At 38.6% G+C, this 16,305-nt stretch overlaps 1 protein-coding gene across 1 annotated transcript in view; it reads right to left on the bottom strand.

Moving 5' to 3' along the window:
* Positions 1-16,305, bottom strand: part of LOC130913537 (proprotein convertase subtilisin/kexin type 5-like) — a 305,474-nt gene that overhangs the window by 144,202 nt on the left and 144,967 nt on the right. The window contains exons 10-11 of the mRNA XM_057832213.1: positions 14,901-15,004; positions 6,594-6,726 (exon numbers count right to left, since the gene is read on the bottom strand). Coding sequence (XP_057688196.1) covers positions 6,594-6,726; positions 14,901-15,004 — 237 coding nt within the window. The remainder of the gene's footprint in view (positions 1-6,593; positions 6,727-14,900; positions 15,005-16,305) is intronic.

Genomic DNA, 16,305 nt, shown 5'->3' with positions numbered 1-16,305 from the left:
TGTATATTATTTGAAACACTGAACCCTTCTTGAATTGAGAAGTGACTAAAGCATCTTTCAGACTTATATCCTGCTAAATTTCCGTGTAAAATGATGCAAGGATTTACCCGTGTCATTGCTTTTAGACATGGGAGGTGGACATTTCAGACTTGGCGACTCGGTGCTCTCTGTGCATGAAGGGTGGGTGGCAGGATTTTATAACCTGGATATCACGTCATTTTTGGTCAATATCACCAACAAAATAAACCACAAATAACCAAAGATGGGCTGTCCCTTCTTTGGCTATAAGATCCAGTAGCAATTTAATTTCATGATGTTTCCAGGTTAATTTTGCTATGTTTCCCATTCGCCATGTTGATAATTGCGATGTTTGTTCACTGCTTTTCGTCTAACTGCCAAGAAAGAAGAAATGACGGCCAGCCCACCTTGATATTCGCATCATCAGCCATCGCGCTGTGACTCAGGAATTAAACGGCTGCTCTCATACATGCCGCATCTCGGGTAATTTACGGACATTACAGGGCCTGGTTAATATTCGTGTCATCTCCGTGTCAGTCGAAGCGGGAAGTCGCTTTCAGACATATAGGGCTACCCGTTTAAATACCGGGATTTAACCGGAGTATGTCTGAAAGGGGCTTTACTGTCATGTATGTCAATCAAAAACAAGACGGCAGGGAAGGAGGGTGATAGACTTAAGAGGCACTGACTGCGGTCGCGTTGGATTTTTTTATTTACCCAAAAACGGACCCGATCGACCAACAACATCTTTAAGTACTGCTACTGTAGTTGATTGTGAACCACATAGTAGGAAATCCCTGTACATGACCATCTTTATGTGGGATGTGTGCCTTTCAGCGGCATCAAGAGCTCCGTGGAGTTTACCTATTGTACTTGGGAGCATATGGGAGTGAGTTGTGGCTTGTAGCAGTTACTTGCGAGAGCTATCATTTTTTTATTCGTGAGTTTTACGATTTCAGGGATTCCCCTACATTTAACAGATTGTGGCGCACCGCCACACCAAAATAAAAGCCGCCACGCCTTGCAAATGAGATGCATTTTATTTATTTATTTAATTTTTTAAAGGCTGTTTCAAACTAGCAGCAGCCGAGTGTGAAGAGTTCAGCGGAAACCTATTCATTGTGTATTGTAATGTTCGCAACTATGCGGGGCCACCTTAACTCATTTAACAATCGGCCTGGGGAGCTGTGACGCAAGGGGAACGAGTAGGAAGATTGGGAGAACGAGCGAGATAGCGAGAGATAGAGGTCGCATGTCATGGCAGCCCGCTGGTATTTTGTTATCGTTTTTCTTTATTATTGTTACCACAATAAAGTGGGTAAGCCAATACAGACTTCTCTCCTTCTTCCCCATATCCGGGGCATTACAATAGTTCGGATCAGACTTTTCGGCGAAAGTGGGCAGTGGATGGCCGTCTTGGACAGAAAGCAAAGTTTGACTGAATTTGCGCGGAGAGGCGGGGCCCAAAATGAAGCCTTGCTCTATTTTCAGAGCACCGGTCACAGTACAAGATTTATTAGTTCAAGCAGAGTAAAATGATACATATTCACGGTACAAGAAAGTCGTTTCCCTGTCCACCGATTGGTAAGAAAAAGCTGTGTGTACGAGTGACGTGCAGGCGCTCCCGTTAGGCGGAACATTTCACGCGGAGTGACTATTTTTCGACACAACACCGGCGCGCCAACTTCGACAACGAGGGGCAGGTGTACTTTATCTGTGCTGTTTCGGCTGACGGATATACGCAATTACGGTTGACGAAACTTTGATAAATGCGCTTTTGCGAGCTCTGGGACACTCAAAAAATGACTTTCATACCTCTCCTTGCTAAGTTAATGGTACCTCGATGTGCGTTTGTGTGGAAATTTAGTTCACGAACAACGGAAAAAAACTATTCACCTTCTCACCGAATCTAGTAAAACTCTTTACACGGCTATTACAATCGCCCACCCCTTGAAATGGGTCCGTTGGCAGAAGGACTGTTATTGTTGTGGTAATGTAGTACTTATAAGGGCCAAATAAAAGGAAAAAGAAGGACTAAGACGGTGGTCTGCAACCCGTGGCTCTAGGGCCGCGTGCGGCTCTTAAGCGCTGCTCCAGAGGTTTTTTTTTTGAAAATGGAAAAAGAAGGGAGAGGGAAATATATTTTTTGTTTTAATAGGATTTCTAGGAGGACAAACATGACACAAACATTCTTTCAGTTCCTTAATATTGTAATGAAGTTAAACTTGTAGTGGCATCGTACAACAGAGTATTCACGTGGTGCGTCATTCTCTATAGCACAGGTGTCAAACCGATTCCAGAAAGGGCCTAGTGGGTGCAGGTTTGCTTTCCAACCAATGAAGATGACACCTTTTCACCAGTTAGATCTTTTACATGTGTAATCAGTTAAACTTTGTCAGGTGCTGCTTGTTTCAGCAGGAAGTTCATTGGTTAAACTCTCTGCACGTTATCGGTTGGAACAAAATCCAGCACCCACTAGGCCCTTTCTGGAATCAGTTTGACATCTGTGCTCTATAGGATCCACTGCAGGGAAAATAAACATTTAATCATGAAGGCTAATTTTGTATTTCTAGCCAACTTAGTCATTTCGATAGTAGGCTAATAAAGCTAGTATCAATACATACAGCCAGTGTTGCTACCATTATAAGGCTTATACAAGGCTTTTAATTTTTTGCGGCTCCCGACATACTGTATCAGTTTTTTATCTTTTATTTTTGGGTCAAATATGGCTCTTTCAACATTTTGGGTTGCCGACCCCTGAGTCACTACGAGATGTAAGTCGTACTATTGCTACGAGAAAAAAAGTCGTATTATTACGTAGGGTAAAGTAGCTGTAATCAGCTACGCATTTTACGTACATGTACCATAGCTGAGAGCTACGACATTAGCCTAGCTAATGAAATATTTCAAATATATCTTCGTTATGGTTCTTATTAAGGGAAAAAAATAATGGAGAAAAAAAAAATTCGCCGTGGCACGATATGGTAAGGCTGTCCGACTCCGATGCAGCCCACCACCACAGCTTCAAAAAATTCTAGGGGAAACACTGGATTTATCCCATTTAATAAAAGCGCATCGATGACTATCGCTCTCCTTGCCCACGCGCAACAGCATTACTGTAAATCAATTTTTTTTCTCACCCTGTATCTGAATCTCAGTGGTATCTTTACCAAGCAAGAGTGCAGAACTACTGTACTTTCCCGAAAATAACGCGCACTTTTTTTCCCAACAAAAAATCAACTTGTAAAATCATGGTGCGCATTATAAACGGGTACATGGATGGAGACAGAAATATATATATATATATATATATATATATATATATATATATATATATATTTATTTATTTATTAGGGCTGTCAAAATTAACGCGTTAACGAGCGGTAATTAATTTTCTTTATTAATCCCGTTAAAATATTTGACGCAATTAACGCACAAATGCCCTGCTCAAACATATTAAAAGGACAGCAAAGTGAAAGGTGTACTTGTTGTGTTTTTCGGAGTTTTGCCGCCCTCTGCTGGCGCTTGGGTGTGACTGATTTTATAGGCTTCAGCATCCATGAGCATTTTGTAAGTAATTACTGACATCAACAATGGCGGGCTACTAGTTTATTTTTTGATTGAAAATTTTACAAATTTTATTAAAACGAAAACATGAAGAGGGGGTTTAATATAAAATTTCTATAACTTGTACTATTTAATATCTTTTATTTATTTTCTATAAATTTTTATAAATATTTATATATTTTATTTATTTATATATTTATATATTTTATTTATTGTTTTATTTATCTTTTAAGAACTACAAGTCTTTCTATCCATGGATCGCTTTAACAGAATGTTAATAATGGTAATGCCATCTTGTTGATTTATTGTTATAATAAAGAAATATGGTAAATGGTGTTATACTTATATAGCGCTTTTTCCACCTATCAAGGCGCTCAAAGCGCTTTACACTATAGACCCTACTCACCTACGTCACAAAATGGGCGTGTCGCTGTTTCCGGCCGCCATATTGTACCTCTTTTTCAGACCTATTCTCATTGTTTTCTATTAGTCGAGCAAGTTATAGAGCAATTCATGGAAGCCCCAGTGTTATCTGACGCTGTAAACTCATTGGATCCGTTGCATAAAAGGCGTTACGTGGAAAAGCTTCAGTTTATCCATTCGCCAGATCCGTATTTGATGCCTAAATCGATGTTTTTCGACCCGCTGGCTTCGCCTGACATCTGATACCCACACAAAATCAGCCTATTCTCACGAAAGTTTGAAAAACTTTAAGAGCTTGGAGGCTTATAAATGCTACGTTGCTGGTTAGGTGAAACACGTCCTCGTACACGAAAATTCGGCAGGAATCTTGTGCTCGGAAGGTGAGTTACGAAATTTTCAATTGAAAATCTTTTGTTCTTGCTAACATCCACTGTCAAGTCTAATGTATTTCATGCCATTTGTCAATGGAGCTAGGGCTTTTAATGTTTATATGGTTTAGCGATAGCACTAACTACATACATACGTGTATGTTGTCGGCGATTAGCCTAGCAATGATCTTAATTGTGGTTGTCAGCCCGAAACCCTCTAAATATATATTAAATGCATCTTACCAGATATAAAATGACTACTACATAATCTGTGGTAGTCGTTTGGAGCCCAGTTGTCTCGTCGAATTGCAGCAGTCAATCGCGGCCTCCTCTTCGTGTCTCTCGGAATACGGTAAAAATTCAAGTCTCTCCGTCTATCTTCTCTGTTTTTGCAACCGACCGCCACACACGACTTCACCATTTTGAGTATTAATGTTGACGAGCAGTAAAACGTGCAATAATAGGAAGAATTTACGAAGCGCTAATGCATTTCTATGGCGAGTATGCGGACATCATGGCGCGGGGGCGTGGCTGTGACGTCACGTGAGTAGGGTCTATATTGCCATCTACCTACTGGTGACGCAGCACCAGGAGCAATGTGGGGTTCAGTATCTTGCTCAAGGATACTTAGGCAAGTTCATCAGGGCGGAGAATTGAACCCACAACCTCTGGGTTGGGGGACAACTACTCTACCACTGAGCCACGCCATCCCCATCCCCAAATACAGTACTTATGTACTTTATGTTGAATGTATATATCCATCTCGGTCTTTCCATTCCAACAATAATTTACAGAAAAATATGGCATATTTTATAGATGGTTTGAATTGCGATTAATTACGATTAATTAATTTTTGAGCTATAATTAACTTGATTAAAAATTTTAATCGTTTGACACCCCTAATAAATATATATATATATATATATATATATATATATATATATATATATATATATATATATATGTGTGTGTGTGTGTGTGTGTGTGTGTGCGTGTGTGTGCGTGTGTGTGTGTGTGTGTGTTAACCGATTTTTTTTTATTTTTTTTATTGACAGCCACATTGTATTGAAGAAACGTATGCGGCGATCCGTTGCCGACCATTACGGTACGTGACGTCACCATTTTGTTTCGGTAATACTTCACTCTGATCGGCCGAATGATTTCGTCTGTGTTAAATTCTGCTTTTTTCACTCGTCATAAAGCAAAGAATTTAGTTTCTTTTGCAGCTCCGCAACTCGGACCATAACAAACGTAACAACATAGACTTCCTTTGTGTGTCAACTATATCTGTCCCTCGGGAAACTCAAACCCAAATAACAATAGTTCCTATTGTTACTGTCATGTTGACAGTGATGAGCTCTGTTGGATTTCCGACTTACGTTCTCACTTTCATTTTACCGTATCAATCCATGGAACATTGATTCATCATGATGAAACGAGCAAGTTATACAGCAGCCTTTAAAAGAAAAGTCACCTTTGTTTTGTTTTCTCCTAGATTCTAGTAAGTTGGAGAAGTTGTCAAATCATATTATTACCGTATATACTGTCAGTTTATGGTAATGTTTTGAACTACCAATATGCTATGCTTGTGCTATGTTTCACCATTCAGTAGAATGACATTTCTGTATCTGTACACGAGCTCTGTTTTCTTGTATTCTTCTATTTAATGGTGCTAAAATTAGGGTGCGCGTTATGAACGGGTACAATAATTTTCCCTAGATTTTACAAGTAAATTTGGGGTGCGCATTATACACGGGTGCGCCTTATATTCGGGGAAATTACGGTAAGAATCGACACAGTACCAAAGGTACTAATGATACTTCTCATCATCGATACCTCATATTTTTATTTCTGAATTCTCAATCCCCTTCTACTATTTATTTTCAGTTGTTGAAATCACATTTTTGTATTAATTTTCTTTCTCTTCTACAGTCAAATACGAGACAAGACTTAAAGGAGCTCAATTTCTTTTGTTTTCATGAGGTTGCCATGGCCATTACAAGTACAAGGATGAAATGCTTATCAACGTGAACCTTAAAATGTAGTATGCATGTGTGCGCATCTTAGAGTAAACAGCTTTCAGCATACTTATGCCCATGTTGAGGCGTAGCCATGCCCATGAGATGAGTGCCGGGAAAAAAATGAAAGAAAGAAAAAGCAAATCCATTCCCACCCTTCCAAAATGGCTGCCTTTTGGCCATTTTTTTTCCCATGTACCTGATCTGCCTGTCAGCGCTCTCCACACAGACATGCTGAGGCGGGACGTGCTGCGTCGGGAGTTGCTTCCATCGCTCCGCCTCCTTCACCATGGCCTCGGCGTCCATCAGGCCAAAGCCATACAAGTGGCTGACTAGGGTCAAGAGAAACACACGTGCACACATAAACAAATGTGTGTTATTAAAGTTGCATTTACAGCACAAAAAACGACAACATACTTTAAAAAAAATATTAACTTTTATTGTTTGTACATTGTTGTACCCCTAGAGTGCCCACCAATCCACGTAAGTGTGAAATTGCACTACTACTATTGACTTCAAAAAAAATTTTCAAGCTATGTTTTGCCAGTGCTGATTGGATTCCAAACATGTTAGACAATTAAAAATAATACAAAAATTATGTAACCAGTGACTGCCAAGTAATAGTTTTTGGATTCAAGTGATTCCTGCTGTTATCGCTTCGAGAAATGCTCTGTTTACAAATTTTCAAAATGCTATTTTACTATTTTTGGTTTCTAAAGAACAAGTAGCCCCAAAAAAGGGAACACGTTTGCCTTTTGTTTTTTTGTTTTTTGATTTTTTTATCAAATCAAATACTGTCCCGTCGCTAAAATGGAGTATTGGATCGGGACAACACTATTAGTAACCCGCACCCAGCAAACACCTTAGGATAGTAGACAGATACCGGCAAAGCCTGGTCTAAAAGGAAAGTAGTACTTTTGTGTCAAGGAAATTCAGGAAAGTCAAAGTAGTTCATCTCCACTGAGAAAAGTTTTGTATGTTAGGTAGGAGCCAAAATATTTATGGCTTGTTAGTAAAAGCACACGAATAGTTTTTCCAGAAGTGAAAAAATTCAAAGACATTAATTTTTTTGGGTAATATTTTAAAAACAGATTTTAAAACATTGTTTTGAAAAGAGTAGAGTTTATGGTTTAGTTCCACACACCCAAAAATGCACATAGGTTAGGGTTTGCACTATTTTAACTTTTAAATGGGTTTTTTTCATTGTATACACACATTAGCTTTGTGTTGTTACACATTACTGAATCCACTGTTGTATTAATTATGTAAGAGTCAATTAAAATACTTATGAAAAAGGCCTTACGATCTGCCAGCTTGTAATTGTCTCCTTTCATCTTCCAAAATTACAACTGGGTGACGTGGCTTTAGGTGCAGCCAAGCTTGGCATTGAATAGACAGGACACAACAGTAGGGGTGTGACAAAATATCGAAATGGTGATATATCGTGATACTTTGTATCCCAAAATGTTATCGATATGCTCCTGTCAAGAATCGAGATATCGTTTTAAAAAGGTGTCAATTTTAAAAAAGGAAAAAAAAAAGGCTGCCATTGACGGTGCTCGACGCCCAATCCATTTAGCCTGGGAATATTCATTCATTCAAAACCAGAGAATTCACAGTCATTCAATCCGATTTTCGGGGCATTTCCAGGTCACTTTCTGTTCGTTTTAGGGCATTTACAGGTCATTTCCTGTTGAGTTTGAGTCTGTGCCTATTCATTTGGGCGATTCTCAGGTCACTTCCTGTTCTGTAACGTAAAATAAACAGCAAGTGACCCATAAAATACCCCAAAATCAACAGGAAGTAACTGAAAATCAACAGGTAACTGACCTTAAATGGCCCAAAAGTACTCCATTGCCTGGCATTGGCTGCCACTGACGGCCATAGACGTTCAATCCGTTTGAAGTGGGAGGGATGGCAGCGAATGAACGAATGTTTATTCACTGCCACCCTCCCACTTCAAATGGATTAGACGTCTACTAGTGATAAACTCATTCCAATTCACAGCAGAAGCTTGTTTTTTGTAGAATATCCTAGAATGATTTCCTGATCAATGTTATCAATAATCGTTGTATCGCTATATCGTCAGATCGTTATCGTGAGCTTTGTATCGCAAATCGTATCGTATCGTGAGGTACCAAGAGGTTCCCACTCCTACACAACAGTGTACCCTCCTTTGTTTCGTTGAAATAAGTCAATGTTTTGGCCACTCTGGTGCGCTTTTTTGGCTTTGTGCCGCTTTCCCCGCTTGCATACCAAGCAGCCGACATTAAAAAAATCTCCCGAAACCCCCGGCCCCCATTAAAAATTTTCTCCTCGGATCTACACAAAACCAAAACATCACTGCTCTAGAGGGGATCTGCATAGAGGAATGGGCCAAAATACCAGCAACAGTGTGTGAAAAGCTTTCGAAGAGTTACAGAAAACGTTTGGCCTCCGTTAATGCCAACAAAGTGTACATAACAAAGTATTGAGATGAACTTTTGGTAATGACCAAATACTTATTTTCCACTCTACTTTGGAAATAAATTATTTAAAAATCAAACATGTGATTTTCTGTTTGTTTTTTTCACATTCTGTCTCTCATGGTTGAGGTTTACCCATGTTGACAATTACAGGCCTCCCTAATCTTTTCAAGTAAGACAACTTCCACAATTGGTGGTTGACTAAATACTTATTTGCCCCACTGTAAGTGCGTTGAACAAAGACACCCCTGGCAGAGTTAAATGTACTAGCAGAGTTAATCAGCCACACGCAGTTTAAGTGCATGTGTCAGAAAACAAAACAGACGCCAAGACTTGTGGGTGACACCACGACTGTAAGTAGTGTTTCCACTAAGTAGCTGGAGTGTGTTCGGTTGACAAAAAGCATAATAACAAGCATGACTTCTGTGCTTACTTAAGGGATGCAAAGTCCCTCTGGCAAGCAACACAGTAGGGTATAGCCAGTTAGGCCCATGATCTGTACAGGGCCCCCCACTCATCCAGAATATTAACAACATCACAATGAATATTTAAAATTAACACTCCTATTGTAAAGGAAACAAAAAGGGGGTACACATTTTGCGTGTAAAAGGTTTGAATAGGAATTGCTTAACTTGTTCAAGTAATTTATTAAGTCTTACTTCATTCATTTAGGCATTTGTCATTTAATTATATAACTTAATACAGTGGTATGAAAAACTATCTAAACCCTTTGAAAATTTATCACATTTCTTCATAAAATCATCATCAAATGTGATCTGATCTTTGCCAAAATCACACAGATGTAAAAACAGTGTCTGCTTTAACTAAAACCGCCCAAACATTTAAAGGTTTTCATATTTTAATGAGGACAGCATGCGAACAATGACAGAAGGTGGACAAATAAGTAAGTGAACCCTCTGCCTAAGGAGACTTAAAGAGCAATTCAACCAATATTTACCAAACAATTTAAGTCAGGTGTCTGCCCAATCACTGATGAGTGGTTTAAAGCTGTCCTGCCGACTATAAAACACACACCTGGTAAGAATTGTCTTCATAAGAAGCATTGTCTATCAAAAGAGCTGTCTAAAGACGTGAGATCAAGGATTGTTGATTTGTATAAAGCCTGGAAAGGATACAGAACCATCTCTAAAAGTCTGGATGTTCATCAATCGACAGTCGGAGAAGTTGTCTACAAATGGAGAGAGTTTGGCACTGTTGCTTCTCTCCCAAGGAGTGGCCGTCCACCAAAGATGACGCCAATAATTCAGCGCAGAATACTCAGAGAGGTAAAAAAGAACCCTAGAGTGTCTTAGACTTACAGAAATCACTGGCACAGTCCAATATCTCTGTGCACACATCAACTATATGTAAAACAATGGCAAAGAATGGCGTTCATGGGAGGACTCCACGGAGGAAGCCACTGCTGTCTAAAAACATTGTTGCTTGTTTAATGTTTGCAAAAGGGCACTTGGAGAGAAGTTTTGGCAAAATATTTTGTGGACTGATGAAACCAAAGTTGAATTGTTTGGGAGTAACACACAACGTTATGTGTGGATGAAAAATGGAACAGCTCACCAACATCAACAAATCATCTCCACCGTGAAGCATGGTGGAGGGAGCATCATGATTCGGGGCTGTTTTGCTGCCGTAAGGCCTGGACACCTTGCAATCATTAATGGAAGAATGAATTCAAAAGTTTAAAAGGATGTTTTGCAGGAAAACCTGAGGCTGTCTGTCAGACAACTGAAGCCAAAAAGGGGATGGATGCTGCAACAAGACGATCCAAAACACAGAAGTAAATCAACTTCCAAATGGTTTCAGAAGAACAAAAAAAAAAAAACATGTTCTGAAGTGGCCAAGTCAAAGTCGAAATTTGAAACCCATTGAGATGCTGTGGCATGACTTCCAAGACAGCGATTCATGTCAGACATCCCAGGAATCTGATTGAACTACAGCTGTTTTGTAGAGAAGAATAGGCCAAGATTAGTCCTGATCGCAATGTCTGACTGGTCTGCAGCTACAAGAAACGTCCGGTTGAAGTTATTGCTTCCAAATCATCACATCTGATGATTTTATGCAGAAATGTGAGAAATTCCAAAAGGTTCAGATTCCTTTTCATATGATTGTAGTTACTTAAAGAATTTGTGTGAAACCACTTGAAATAAGGTTCTTGCATAAATACCATGTTTCATTGTTTTGAGTGCAGTATGAATATGTGTTTAGGCATTCATGAGCATTTCTGTAAAGGATGTTGCAAGGTTTTTCTCCATTCGTGCTAGGGCTTGATCTCTATCCCATGAAAATGCAAATAGTTGGCTATTTACCAAAATGCAGCTGTGAGCGAGCCCTCCTGCACTTCTGCCCTCTTTACATGTATCAGTGGGGTTCATTTACAAAATCTTCCACGTGTCCCAACAACAATTTTGTCCCCAAATGACACGATCAGCTCGCAGTTAAAGAGCAATGAGCCAAAGAGCTTTATGGAACGCTTGGCTCAGAGTTCAGTTTTTACAAACAAACTGTTACATCAGATACACACACTCTTTAGGAATAAGTTGGCACGATGGCATTGAGTCAAGTAACATTAAAAAAAACAAAAAAACATCAGTGGTTCTGGACTATATTGAGGATATGAGCCGCAGCAACCACATGAAAAAAGAACACTTCACAGACGTAACAACTCAGATATGAATTCTTTCCATACTTCTGTTTCTAGTCATTTGGCCCAAGCAGACTGACCATGGCTTCTCTCATTCAAGGTACTGTAAGTAAATAACAGATGGTGTGATGTATAAACTGCCCAAGTGTTTACTTCTTTTTGAAGGAAACAGATTGAAACCTCCTGTTAACATACCTTGATTAAAAGCAGATATACAGTAAGGGGCAGCAGCAGCGTCACATTAAAAAGTGGCAAAATTGTGTGATTTTGCATCATTGACTTTTGTTTGTCCGTACAAAAGAATATCAGAAACCTAGTTAAATATGAGAAGATGAACACTTTAGCCCTGTCCTTTGAAGCTATTTAAAAAACATCTTGACTTTCTACATATTTACTGTACATACGGTGGCAAGTTATAAAATCGCCTATTTCTTGGGATATATAAACCTATGTATTTTATACTCAGGTTGAATATTTTGTAATACATGGAAAGCGGCAATCATTTGTATATTTTCTAATATATTGCAATATATTACAATAATATATAACAATGTGTACTATTTTTATCATTAGACGGGGCTTTGCAAGGCAAGGCGTATGTTTTGTATCGTATCGTGAGGTACCAAGAGGTTCCCACTCCTAATATATACCGTATGTACTCTATCTTCTAAAACCTGCTTTTCTATGGTAAAAACTAGAGATGTCCCGATCGATCGGGATGCCGATTACGTCATTTTCAAAGTATCGGAATCGGCAAAAAAATATCAGCCATGCCTTTTTAAAAAAAAATTTTTTTTTTTTAAATTAAATCGTTTTCTAATTGTATTTAAAGTTACAAACATAATATGTTACACCCGTCCAGAGTCTTTAGTTTAGGCGTAAGGTAGGGTTATCAAATTTATCCCGATAACGGCGGTAATTAATTTTTTAAAAAATGTATCATGTTAAAATTTTTAACGCAATTAATGCATGCGCTACACGACTCACTCACGCATTGTCGCGCTCAATCTGTAATGGCGTCATTTTACCTAAATAGAGAGATAAAAGGCAGCGTAAAATGAGTAGAGTGAATTTTGGCAGCCTTTGGAGCCTTATTTTAATTGGCTAAAGCCTTACAATCCCTCTCCCTACGATTAGAAATATCATGGGAAGCACTGTGGGGAAGCAAGGTAGCAATTGATCTTTCTCTTAATCACTTATGTTATTTCCAAACGCAGAGAAGATATATCAATTGGTAGCACTGCGCACAGTCATGGTTCCACTTCCCATCATGCAGTTGGGCATGGCTACAGTATTATTTACTGAAAGCTCAACAAATACACTAGAAGGCAATATTTAGCCACAATATAAAAAGTCACAAGTCTTTCTATCCGTGGATCCCTCTCACAGAAAGAATGTTAATAATGTAAATGCCATCTTGAGGATTTATTGTCATAATGAACAAAAACAGTACTCATGTACTGTATGTTGAATGTATATATTTGTCCGAGTTTCATTCATTTTTTTCTTAATGCATTGCCAAAATGTATATGATCGGGGAAAATGATCGGGAATGATTGGAATTGAATCGGGAGCAAAAAAGCAATCTGATCGGGAAATATCGGCATCGGCAGAAACTCAAACTAAAACGATCGGGATCGGATCGGTAGCAAAAAAACATGATCGGAACAAAGTTAGAGCTGAGAATCTTTGGGCACCTAACGATACGATTACGATTACTATTCAGAGGCTCCGATTCCATTATAAAACGATTATTGATGCACCCCACTCCTTATTTTTTTTTTTAAATGTTTTGTACATTAGTTCCAAAATTGTTCAAAAACCTCTCAGGCTAAACCAAACTACTATTTCAGTATCAAGTTAACATACAACAGTAAACAAATATACAAAAATAACAGTAAATAAAAAAAACTCCAGTCCCCATTCTGTATCAGCAGCTTTATACTAAATTCAATTAATTTAATGTTGTGAATCAACTGTTACAGTTGTTAAAATTGCTCCCGTTATTCCATAATTTCCCTTCTGTCTACTTTTGTCAAAGCTTTAAAACTATTTCATCATTTAAAGATAGATTCAAGACAAGATTCTGCCGATTTAGGAGTATTTTAGATAAAAGTTAATTAGGTTCGCTACAACAGACCCTTCTAGAGAGGTCTACTGCTTTAAGATGCTGCTGTTTACTTACGCCGGAAAGTCTGTCATTTCGCATCTCTGTTTAATAATACATGTTCTAACACTGACGTCATCTGTAATTATGCATCTAGTTCTACATATATATGATATCTACTGTAGCCGTATGTTTGTAGCAACTAGCAACTGGGCGTTGTTTGTAGCGGCTGTCAGCCGCAGTCAGGTATGATTGTTTTTTTATCTAGTGGCATGAGTTGAACATGATATTTACTCTCTGTCCGTTCCTCATTGCGTCCCAAAGACCGTGCTGACTGTGTTTTACTTCCGCTTTACCTGGTATAATTCAATAATCGGAATTTGGATATTTGTGAATCGTTCTCGAATCTTCCACGGCCGAATCGCGAATAATCTAAGAATCGGAAATTTCGCACGCCTCTACTAATTGTAATGTTTTGTTTTGAAAGTGTTTGCATTTAGTTTTATTGATTTGGGTGTCCTCTAGTGGCGACAATGAATATGACAAAACTTATTAAAATGGTTAAAACCAACATAAGGAAAGTTTTCTGTTTGAGCTAATGTGTTTTTTTTTTATCCATTCATAATTTAGTTTATAGGTATATTTAGCACTTTAGCCGTTTTTTTTTGTGGGAATATGTGTTTGAACAATTTGTTAGGAGCTTAGCAGCATTTAAGCTAGCGAACTTTTGCTATGCAAGTTAGCCATTTGTTCTTTTGATGTACTTATACTTATATCGTAATTTTTTTTTTTTTTTTTGTATACCGTTTCAGGCTAAGTATTTTAATCTATTTTCAAATAAAAGTAAAACTCTGCATAGTTTGAAGAAACACTCGAAAATTTTATTTTGTATTCGCATTTAATGCTCTTTTGAAAGAGTAATATTGGCAAGCCTTACTTTTACATCTCCCAAAAACGATTCTGTAACGCATTAAATGTTCCTAATCCGATTACGCGATTATTCGAACTAACTAGTTGATTGATTAATCGACTACTAAAATAATCGATAGCTGCAGCCCTACTGACGATAAATACTTCCTCTGGAAATGTAATACTTAGTGTAATTTTCCTTTAAATTTAAGAAAATTTAAGACCTTGATGATAAGGATTTTAAATTCAAGACATTTTAAGACTTTTTAAGGACCCACGAGAACCCTGTAATCGAGAGGATAACACATCACACAGCAAAGCTGACAGTGCAGTGTACTGTATACTAGGCCCACGCTATCTACATACCGTTATAACCAGCTGCGTTGGTCTTCCAGTCAGGGGCGCTGAGGTGTCCGGCTCGCGAGGTCTTCACAATAATGTGCTGAACATCTCTCCAAGTTAGAAGAGGACTAGAAGACCGTAAACACAAAGACCAATGAGATCCTATACTTAAGTCGTACAACATTGAGCAGCGATGTTGAATTCGACATGCACACTATCTTCACATGAGTCAATTTTGTGATAATTAATCTAAGAATGGGTTTTAGTGGGAGGGAGGTCCGCCCTCTTAAAGCAGTAATGTGAAGTAATTTCATAACATGACAAATAGGGTCACAATTAAAGTAATGAAACATTGTCCAACAAATAAAGCATGAAAAAATTATTTATATGTTGTATATTTGATCAAATAATCGCGTTTCCGAAGTTCAAGCCTGAAAGGGGACGAACCCGGAAGTGATACGTCACACCGGGAACAGCGATGTCAGCTCCATACATACGGCCGCCATACAAAGCCCTTCAAACAATGATTCAAACAGCGATATAAGCGATAGATCGAGCGCAAGGGAGGAGATCCAAGTTTTTGAAGAGTTGGAGGAAGAAGAGGAGGTTGGAATTTTATGTTGGACCTAACATGTATTAGCCAGACGCTAATCAGGATGCAGACAATGTGCCTAGACTACCTGATATGGAATGGATACAAGACCCATCAAGATTACAAGATTGGTAAGACATAGGCTGTTACTATTTTCATGATTTGAAGATGCAGGCATTTGCACATAATGTTATGTTTTTGTCTATCTGATGACATTGTTAAAAAAATTAATAATCAGACTTCATGTTCATTTTGGCAGATCCGGCAGCTCTCATGCATATAAAATAATAATATAAAAACGTTGGAGGGAAAGAAGGAGATGAGTCGTTGAAGGCTTTCTCCACTTTATTGTGGCAACAGTATGAAAACAAAATAATAGCGGGCTGCCGCCACATTCGACTGCAAAGTTTTGCTTCTCGCTGATCTCCTCCTCGCCTCCTACTACTCCAGCGTCTCTTAAACGGATCGTGCATAGTGTCTTGTTATGAGCTTTTTGTTTACAAATGTATCGAACACACGACGTGCTGACAACTTTGTTTCTTTATTCACACATGGAGCTAACAGTAAGAACACAGCTCGGCACAGCTCTCGGCAGGAAGTGGCGTCTAATGGCAAGAGGAAATGTAGTTTTTTCACACAAGTGAACAGATTACAAAGCACCACCTCAGTGTTGTTCCGAGACTACATTTCCCATGATTCACTGCGTGACTTGAGCCGCTCTCTGATTCGCTGCGAGATTGACTCAATGCCAACACGCTAAGTTGTCACCTGTCAGCGGCTCTCGCGAAACAAAAACTAGAAGGCTATCAAGCGATCACCGTGAAAGAAAAGCCAAAC

Source organism: Corythoichthys intestinalis, chromosome 3, assembly GCF_030265065.1.
Source record: "Corythoichthys intestinalis isolate RoL2023-P3 chromosome 3, ASM3026506v1, whole genome shotgun sequence".
Taxonomy (NCBI): domain Eukaryota; kingdom Metazoa; phylum Chordata; class Actinopteri; order Syngnathiformes; family Syngnathidae; genus Corythoichthys; species Corythoichthys intestinalis.
The sequence above is the reverse complement of the archived record's forward strand: the minus strand, read 5'-3'. Positions and strand labels throughout refer to the sequence as shown.